The 10,011-nt window shown below is 35.9% G+C and overlaps 1 protein-coding gene across 1 annotated transcript in view; it reads left to right on the top strand.

Annotated features, from left to right (window-relative positions):
* Window positions 1-9,633, top strand: part of BARD1 (BRCA1 associated RING domain 1) — a 92,553-nt gene extending 82,920 nt beyond the window's left edge. Inside the window, exons 11-12 of the mRNA XM_014529974.1 lie at window positions 5,789-5,886; window positions 7,185-9,633. Of these exons, the coding sequence (XP_014385460.1) occupies window positions 5,789-5,886; window positions 7,185-7,517 (431 nt within the window). The 3' untranslated portion in view covers window positions 7,518-9,633. The remainder of the gene's footprint in view (window positions 1-5,788; window positions 5,887-7,184) is intronic.
* Window positions 9,634-10,011: the final 378 nt, after the last annotated feature.

The following is a 10,011-nucleotide window of genomic DNA, read 5'->3' as shown; positions in this document are numbered from 1 at the left end:
GCATACAAGTCCTTCGGTTGATCTCTTACTTCCCCCCCAACCCTCCCCTGAAAGGAAACAGATAATCTTACATAAATATTTGAACTTTAAATATATGGCTGAAAAAGAACACCAACTATGAATTTTTAAATTATTTAATTAAGAAAAATTTTGGACATTTGACTCCCACTTGGTCATTTAACCACATCTATAAAGAGAAGAATTATTTTGATATTATTACTCATAAAGTTTTAGAGTTGCTATTTAAAATGTTGCCTATGAAAATTTTATAATGCAGTAATATGTTATGAAGGAATTTGACCTGTTTTCTTAATATGCATTAAGTAAAATAAATATAGCATGCTATCATATGAGGAAATATGTTTTTATATGTAAATATGTTTATAATTAGATAACTGGCTTAAAAGTATCCAGAAATAACTAGCTGTTAAATAATATTTATCTAGCATCACAAAAATCTAATGATTGGTGACAGTGTTTTCTGTGATATTCCAAATCTAGAGGTTTATGCTGGCACGGGTGGAGCATTTAGCTTTTATTTTACTTTTTTTTTTTACCTTTATTTAATTGTTCTTTTGCTCTTTATTGTGGATTTTAATAATATTGGCCTTATATTTTCTTTTTCTTGTCACCCGTTTTTTTCAAAAATTGCTGTATGTATAAGTTGTTGCTTTTCCATTTTTTGTCATTGGTTTAAAAAGTTTCCTCTTGTGAATTTCTTTTTTATCAAGTTTAGTGATATCATAGCCTAGTTTACTAAAAGGACTAATAGAAAAGCATTTTAAAAATGAATTCTTTTGTTTTTACAATGTGAGTATTATTTTTCTAATAGAATCAGAAGGGAAATTCTTCAAAAAATGTATTAATACGCTTTTGTCTTGAGTTACGTAAGTGCCTATTTTGGACCTCATGACATATATATTTTTTAATTTTAATTGATTTTAGAGTGGAAGGGAGAGGGAGAGAGATAAAAACATCAATGATGTGAGAGAATCATTGATTGACTGCCTCCTGTACGCCCCAGCCCCAGACATGTGCCTTGACTGGGAATGGAACTGTGGCCTCCTGGTTCACAGGTTGATGCTCAGCCACTGAGTGACATTGGCTGGGCTCTACTGACATATTCATTAGGACTTTTGCTTTTGACAGAGTGATGTTTGATTCTATTTTAATTGTTTTTAGGACATTTGGTGTTAACTAAGAGTGATACTTAATTCTGAGTTTCAATGCTACTAGTATTTCAGTTACAAATCTAGATGTTTATAATGGCATGTGTAGAGCATTTAGCTTTCATTTTACTTTTTACAGTAGCTCCAGAACAATTCTTTAAAATATAGATTTATTTATAGCTCTAGCTTTTGAAGAGACTGGGCAAATTCTGGGGCCTTCCATAGAGGGGTATTTTCCCCCTTTGGACATTTAGCAGATATTCATATTGAAGCATTATTCTGTCTTAATTGTATTCTGTAAACATGGGTGTGTAGCAGTGCATACAGGAACCCCCTTTTTCCTACCCCCTTCCATTTGTATGATTCTTTTTTCCTTCTAAAATGATGAAAATGACTAAGCTTAATATAGATCCATGGGTATCACTACTGGTTCATACAGCTAAAATAAAAATAAACACCTATAGATACATCTAGTTTTATGAAGTAGGAGGTAAGAGTGGCTACTAGAGATTTAGAATGAAGGAATACCTTTCTGTATAGTACAAGCTTCTTTTTTGGAAAAAAAAAATATTGTAGCCTGGAATTTATAAGCTGCTTTAGTATGCACATATTCCCAGCGTTGCTAAGGTGGCCAGAGCTTCATTAGTGACTGTGAGTTAATAACTGAGTTAAGCAATACTTTGGGAATTGGGCTGCTTACCTATAAATAAAAACTGTAATACGATCAGGGACAAAGGAAAACTTACCTGAAATGGTAGGCATGATCAGGAATACACTGAGCTAAAAGATTCTCTTTGTTTTAATAAGATAAGAAATTCATTCCTGCATTTCTGCAAAATGATAGCTTCAGTCAAAATCTTAAAATATGGAAACATGTAAAACATAAAAAAAAAGATATAAAACATATTTTTTGTCGAGCTGGTGAGACTCAGTGGTTGATCATCAACCTGTGAGCCAGGAGGTCACAGTTCGATTCTCTTCTGGGGCACATGCCCAGGTTGTGGGCTCAACCCCTAGTGCGGGGCATGCAGGAGGCAGCTGATCAGTGATTCTTTCTCATTATTGATGTTTCTGTCTCTCTCTCCCTCTCCCTTCCTCTCTGAAATCAATACATTTTTAAAAAATAAAACATACCTTTTTTTTTCTTTTTACTTTTTATTCCCCCCCCCCCAATCAAAAAGCATATCTTTTATAGGGAGAGTGGCCTGACACATTTTAAAGTATATATATCATTTTGGCATATACAGAAATCTATATTTGCATAAATAACATAGCTTATCCATGTTAAGTCATTTTAGTTTGGAAATTATTAGTGAGAAAGCTAACAGTTTGTCTTGCATATGCTTTTTTCTTCAAAAGAGAATAAGTTTATCTTTGTGCTAAACTATTTTAGTGGCATATGATGGAATAATATGGAGAACAATGGCCTATTTTAAAATTTTGATGTATGTTACAGTATATCATACTTTCAGTGAGTTTATGACTAGGAATGTTGGGAAAGTTCTGATATTTTGTGTAACATGGAAAACATGGAAAGTAGACTTAAGAATTCCTGTTGGAAATTAGCTTTTTAAAAAATATATATTTTATTGATTTTTTACAGAGAGGAAGGGAGAGGGATAGAGAGTTAGAATCATCCATGAGAGAGAATCATCAGCTGCCTTCTGCACACCCCCTACTGAGGATGTGCCCGCAACCAAGGTACATGCCCTTGACCGGAATCGAACCTGGGACCCTTCAGTCCGCAGGCTGACGCTCTGTCCACTGAGCCAAACCTGTTAGGGCTGGAAATTAACTTTTATTGAGTAAACAAAACCTTAAAACATCTGTTATTTAGGCTTATTCATTGGGTAATGCTTTGGCTGGGATATGCTTCCATTTCCTCATTGATGTTAACGTATCACCATTGAAATTGCTGAAAGTTTATTTTAAAGTTTTTCATTCTTGTTTTTCTACTTGTTTAGTTATTCAGTACTGTTAATCTCAAAACAGGTTCACCAGAAAGTTGATATAAATGTGTAATTATCGTAAATGTCTACTGTGCAGTACATCTTCCTTCTGAAACTCCTAGGATACAAATTAGAGTGGCAACTTTGGCAGTAGGTAGATTAAATAAACCCATTGAAGACAAAGCCAAATGCATTGTTCCCCCCACACATCCTTCCCCAAGGTAGTCAGCAGTTTATGCTATTTCATATGTTCTTTGGCTAATCTCTTACAAATAAGGATCCTCCTATTATTCATTTAATAACTGGTTTTGTAAGAGAGGCACAATTTAGTAAATCTGAGTAGAGAATGCCTGGCATTTCCTAAGATGCTTTAAAAGAAAAATAATAAAGATTAAAGAAGAAACATTTTTAAATTAATCTAGGAATTAGAGGCTATGTGAGTTCTCATCTTAGTTGTGTCACAGGGAAAGCTGCTTCTGTCTCTTAGGACTTAAGTCTCCTTATCTATGAAAGGAAGAGACTGATTAGATGCAGCGTCAGGCCAAAGCAGATACAATTTATGTGGTTGTGTCCAGCATACCCATTTAATTTTTGTGCCTTTGATATGATGTGTATTTTCCCATTCACTGCTGTCTCCACAACTTCCTGCTAATTAACACCAGGCTCCTCACAGCTGTTTGGAATCTGATTGGCCCTTGTAGACATTATAGTTAACAACCCTTGGACTAGATGTCACTCCCAGCTTTTAAGAAATTCTTGATGTTTCTTATGCTATGACAGCAGTTCTAACAGAGCACTTTGTCAGCATTCAAACATGTTTCTTAGTTTTCAGGAGACGGGGTGGAGCACACTATATTTTTCTTTAGTTGGAGCTTCATTAGGTAGCCTAGAGAGTTGGCACATTGTTCCTTAGAAGAAGAGAATATCAGAGGGATGTATTCATTCAGCTCAGTAGTTAAATGTGGATTTTTCTGCCTTACTTTATAGAATTTACTGAATAACTGCCATAAAGCTGAAAGGTTTATGACTTGAAGCATATTTACACTCTAAGGCACTAGCATCTTCCTGTGGAGGTTCCATGCTTCCCTGATGGTGTCTGCCATCTCATTTTCTTGATGCCAGCTTATCTCATTCTAGTATCTATTAAGGCTACATTCTGTTGAGTGACTAATGTCAGCACATTACCAGCATTGATAGATACTATTTTAATATGCTTTTTTGACAGTAAATAAAGCCATAATGAATAAGCAACAAGTATAGTCATGGCCCATTTATTTATTTCTGTAATTAGACATTAGCCATCCACTTGTTACAGTAGATACATAGGAGTATTCAGGGTTAAGTCCTTGGCTTTATAGGTTGGTATATTCATTTATCTAAAGATTCTGTTATGAATGCTCTGCAAATATCATTAAGAAAGGAGATTTAGAAATGGGGCTCTGTGCTTGATAAAAAGTTGAAGTAATAGTTTACATGTAAAATAATGAGTGTGATGTAAGTCAGTGATATAGCTAGATTGCTAATGTTTTGAGGGTTTGGTGTTAAATATGGAAATAGTATATGATGTAATTCGAACACACCGGCAATGTTTATGGGATAATACTTTGACCTAGTCAGACATTTTGAGACTCATTTTCAATACACAGTAAAGTTACTATTTTAATACTAGCTTCATTAGAAAATGTTTTTTACTCATTGATTATTAAAAATTATATTTGTAAAATATAAGTTTTACTACATGCAAAAACAACAATTTCTATGGAACCATGATATTTATGATAAATTAGAAGAATAAGATTTAGACATTCAGTGTAGCAAACATGGCTAAATAGGATTTTTTTTATTAAAAACATTGAGGGAAAGTGACACCAAAGCACAGGCAAAACTAACAAATTAAGAATCACAAGATAGGGGATTATAGATTGGCCAAGGTTTAGTGTTGCATTTGAATATGCATGAATAGCCCCAAGTCTAGAAAATATTTAGCCTCTTGACAAAGCTCTGCTTTTGGAGAGACGGAGTAGGAGTATTGAGTTGTTCAGTCTTCTGACTTTTATGTATTGAGCAGCATCTTGGAACATCTCAATTGACATGCTCTAAGGCAGTGTAGCTCAACAAGTCATCTCTAGAGGGTGACTTTAGTGTGTACCTGTCGGATCCCAAACACGTTGCAGGCTCTGCTTGTTGTTGATTGTAACAAGTACTGTGGAGCCCTGTAGTGTGGCCAGCTGAGCCAGGTGCTGTGGACCAGAGCACTTTTGCTCATAGTCCAACAGGAGATGAGACATGATTGGGAGAATGAGTATGCGGGTGATAGCATTCAAGTTCAGATTGCTGTGGGCTGAACTAAACTTTTTATTCACCTTCACTTTGATAACTTAGAGTTTTATTTGTGTGTGAAGTAATGTATTGATTTTGGTTTTTCAGAAAGGAAACAAATTTGTTAGTGTCAGTATGACTTCATTGCTCAGTCCTCTGAAGGAAAGATTTGTATTTTCTTTATATGGAAAGCCCATTTTATTACTTGTTTTAGCATAAGTAAAGTTTCTATCTTTATTTTTAAATAATACTTAACCATGAAGAAGAATCGCTTAGGTAAATTGCTTACTTTGAATGAGAAAGAAGCCATCCTCACTTGATAATTTATTTCTCATTCTTATTTTTTATCAGGGGTGAAGGCATGTCTACAAAGCAAACAATGCGAACAGGAAGAGAAATATGAGATTCCTCAAGGACCACAGAGAAGCAGGCTCAACCGAGAACAGCTGGTATTTTCCTTTTGCCTCTACTATCATTGTTCTTATATCTGAATATTATTATCGCTATCACATCAGGAAAAACTTCTCCTGCCCTTTCAACAAGTCCAGGTGACTGATTAAAATTTTAATTGTACTTATTTCAAGCACTTGATTCTAAGAGATGATCACGAAGAGCAGTAAAACCCAGAAGGTAATAATTTCACACTGTTAATGGGTTTTTGGCATCTTGAACGTTGCCATAAACCTTTCAGAATCTGAGGTGAAGTCGCAGATACAGGAAGGCACTTGAAAGAAGACTTACAGCTGCTGCTCGGATTTAGTTACCATGTGTCTTTATTGCCATATATTGCAGTTTTAATGGATAATGTTCCATTATCCTGTTGATGTATACATTAGAAATGATGAAGAAGAAAAATTTTCATACAAGGGATTCTGAAACTTTTTTTCCCCCCATAAAGCACACAGAAGTGTGTTTCATAGCTAATTGGATCCTTGGCCATGGCTTCATAATGTATTGTGCTCCATGCAATACATCTCTAAACCCTCCAGCCGCACTCCTGAGCAGCTGCCCTAGAGCCTTAGGCCGTTAATATATAGGGCCTCAATATAGATGGGCAGAATTATAAAAGTTCGTGGAAAAGATGGTATCCTTATAATTTAACTTGAGCCCGTATCCCTGAAGCATATTTCAGATACCCAGGAATCCTTGGGCTTTTAGGTCCCACCAAATAGGAATTAATTTTCTGATAAAAGAAATTTGATGAACAGTTTTTGTTTACTTTTTTTTGTGGTTGTTTTATACAAAACACATCTAAAATCTGATGAGAGTCAAAAGTACCTGAGATGGTGACTGAGTCTTAGGGGAAAAAAGTATAACTAGGAAACCTATAAATGCATAAGTCTTTTTATTATGACCCAGAGAGTTCACTTGAAATACACCACATCCCAGCACCTCCTTAAGTAACTGCTTAACTGCTCCTGACTATATTTTTAATTCCCTCATTTATATTCAGTGTTTTAAAATATTTTGATCTGCTTTTAACAAGCTTTTTTCTTTTAAATATATATATATTTTTAATTGATTTTAGAGAGGAAGGGAGAGGGAGGAAGAGAGAGAGAAACATTAATGATGAGAGAGAATCATTGATCAGCTGCATCTTGCACGCTCCCTACTGGGGATTGAGCCCGCAACCCAGGCATGTGCCTTTGACCAGAATTGAACCCAGGACCCTTCAGTCCACAGGCCAATGCTCTATCCACTGAGCCAAATCAGCTAGGGCACAAGCTTTTTTCTTTTGTTATTTCAGTTGCCAAAGCTGTTTGATGGATGCTACTTCTATTTGGGGGGAATCTTCAAACACCATCCCAAGGACAACCTTATTAAGCTCGTCACTGCAGCTGGGGGCCAGATCCTCAGGAGAAAGCCCAAGCCCGACAGTGATGTGACTCAGACCATCAACACGGTCGCCTACCACGCCAAACCCGATTCCGACCAGCGCTTCTGCACGCAGTACATCATCTATGAGGATGTGTCCTGTCACCGCCCAGAGAGGGTTCGTCAGGGGAAAGTCTGGATGGCTCCTTCCAGCTGGTTTATAGATTGTGTGATCTCCTTTGAGTTGCTCCCTCTTGACAGCTGAGTACTACGCCACAGGCACACGTCAGATTGAATGTAGACAGTGTGAGGACCTAGCCATTTCACTGTCTTGATCATTCTCATTTTTATAAATAGGTAGACTGATTCATATTTTTTCCCTTGAATTAAAAAACAATCTTATGCCAGATTAGGAATTTATTCTGTGCTTACCATTTAGATGCTGAGATTGCATTGAAGGATTTTCTTTTTAAAACTGATATATGTTTTGATTCATCATGTCTCTGTACTCAGATTGTCAGCTATCAAAGATTAATGAGAGGGTATCACAACTATTGCTTGATATAACAAGTGGTGTCAGTTATATCTCAGTCTTTTAATGTTTTTTTGATGAAATAATCTATACCTGCCATCAGCAGAAATTGTCATTCGTTAGTAAACAAAACATTGTCAGATAATTTATTGTTATGAAAATAGAGTACCTGGTTTACATGTGTTCCGATAGGTGTTAACTTTTTCTCCTCTCTTCGGTTGTATTCATTTTACATTGTTTCTTATAACTTAGTTTCTTATAATTTTCTTGGATGTCTGTAGCTACTTTTTTATCTTGCCTCTTTATTAGGAAATCATGATTTGAACCTTAACGTTAACTGTTCTTTGGTGATGAAAGTCAGCATTGGCTCATGGCACATATTTTTATTGTATGCACTTGCTTATCGTTGCTGCTGTATTTATCTCTATGAATACATACTTCAAGCATTTTCTTCAACATATTTTAGTATCAATATTTCTTAGAATGTCTCACCAGACTAGCAAATTGTCAATCAAATGGTAGACCTTGCTATCTATTGCTAAAATAATTTTTTAAAGGTCTTAATTTCTTCCTTCATAAGGTTTTGTTATTGTTCCTTTTCTTCTTTCTTCCCTCCTTTCTTCCTTCTCTCCTTCCTTCCTTCATTCCTTCTTCTTTTTCTACTACTACTACTTTTTAAATTTTTAAGTTGCTGTGGAGGCAGAAGTTGGGGATTACTTTATTTAGAACAGATTTTATCCAGATGACACAAAAGGCCACAACAGTAAGTCCAGAGGTAGGAATGGGAAGAACTTACTCATAATAGCACAATAGTCAAGGCTGCGGAGAAGTGGACAGGAGGCCACCTGAGAATGGGGAGACCTGGGAGGTTACTCCAGTCTGAGTGTTCTCGTTTGTGGATCTGCAAGGTACATTAGGTCATTTAAAAACATGTTTTAAGAAGTCTTCCTAGAAATTAAATGTTCTTAAAACTCTAAGGACATGGAAGGAAGATACTGTGACACCTGTCAGCTTGGTCACTCCTGGGCCAAAGAGACAGTTGGATGACCACTGGACTAGAATACTGAGAGCCTGAAGTTAATGGACATTTTAAGATTCATTTATTTTAAAGTTGAAGATTCTGCTGATTATTCAAAATAAATTTTACTTTAGTTTCTTTTTAGACATATTACTTTTCGATATCAAGAAATATATTATGTGAATGCAGTAATGTACTGCTAACCCTGACCTTCAAGGGTGAATTAGCTCTGAAACTCCAACCAGTAATGTGTTTGTCCTGCATTTCCTTCTAATGGAGAATGATGAATACCATAGCACCAAACAAAGCTGAGGGTTAGATAATGTCTGGATGGAAGAATTTAAGATGCTTTGGGATTTGGGTTGTCATTTTTTATTTATAACTGACTTTTCATCATTTTCTATTAGCTCATTGGTCGCATTCCTGGACAGGTGTGTGTCTGTTCCTCTGATCTGAATCCCTGTTTGTAAAAACCCCTTTGGGGATGTTGCTCACTTTCCTTTATTCCTTTTCTTGGTCTGTCCTCCTCACTCTTTGTCGTATTTTGTCCCCCACTATTCAGCAGTTTTATTTTTGCTTTCTTTAAATACTTATTTTGATGGCAGTGGATTGAAGTCAAACTTTTGAAACTTGTACTTTCTGCATAGATATACTTGTAATTATTTTCATTTCCAATCATAGATTCAAGCATCCTTTTATGTACCTTAAATCATTAAAGTTATTTATGTTTCTGTATCTTCTTAGAGGTGGTTTATTCTGTTCCTGGAGAATGAGACTCAGTAAGCCTTGTGAGGAAATCTTTCAGCTAATAAACACTTATCTTTTGAAACACTAATGCTTTTTAATTGACACCTGGAAGTTTCTATAAGAATGGCTCTGTGAGAGAAGTGGGGAAGGCACTACACGATTCACCTTTGACTTTTCTCCCGGCGCATGAGTGAAGTTTTCCCATCAGTAGCTATCCTGGCCATTCAGCTATGATTTTGTTTGGAGGCACTTACTTTGGATACCAAGACTGCTTAGAAACCCACCTTAGAAAGGACTGGCCAGACTTCCATCAGCATTGTGTCACAAGCCTGGATTGCGGGCTCAGTCACCTCAGCCCTTCTGCTCCATGACCTTGGGATAACCTTACTTTACATATTTCTAAAAAAAAAAAAGGAGGCTGGTCTTTTCTACTTTTAATCCATAATTTCTGAGACTCTTGGA

Source organism: Myotis brandtii, unplaced genomic scaffold (assembly GCF_000412655.1).
Source record: "Myotis brandtii unplaced genomic scaffold, ASM41265v1 scaffold702, whole genome shotgun sequence".
Taxonomy (NCBI): domain Eukaryota; kingdom Metazoa; phylum Chordata; class Mammalia; order Chiroptera; family Vespertilionidae; genus Myotis; species Myotis brandtii.
The sequence above is the reverse complement of the archived record's forward strand: the minus strand, read 5'-3'. Positions and strand labels throughout refer to the sequence as shown.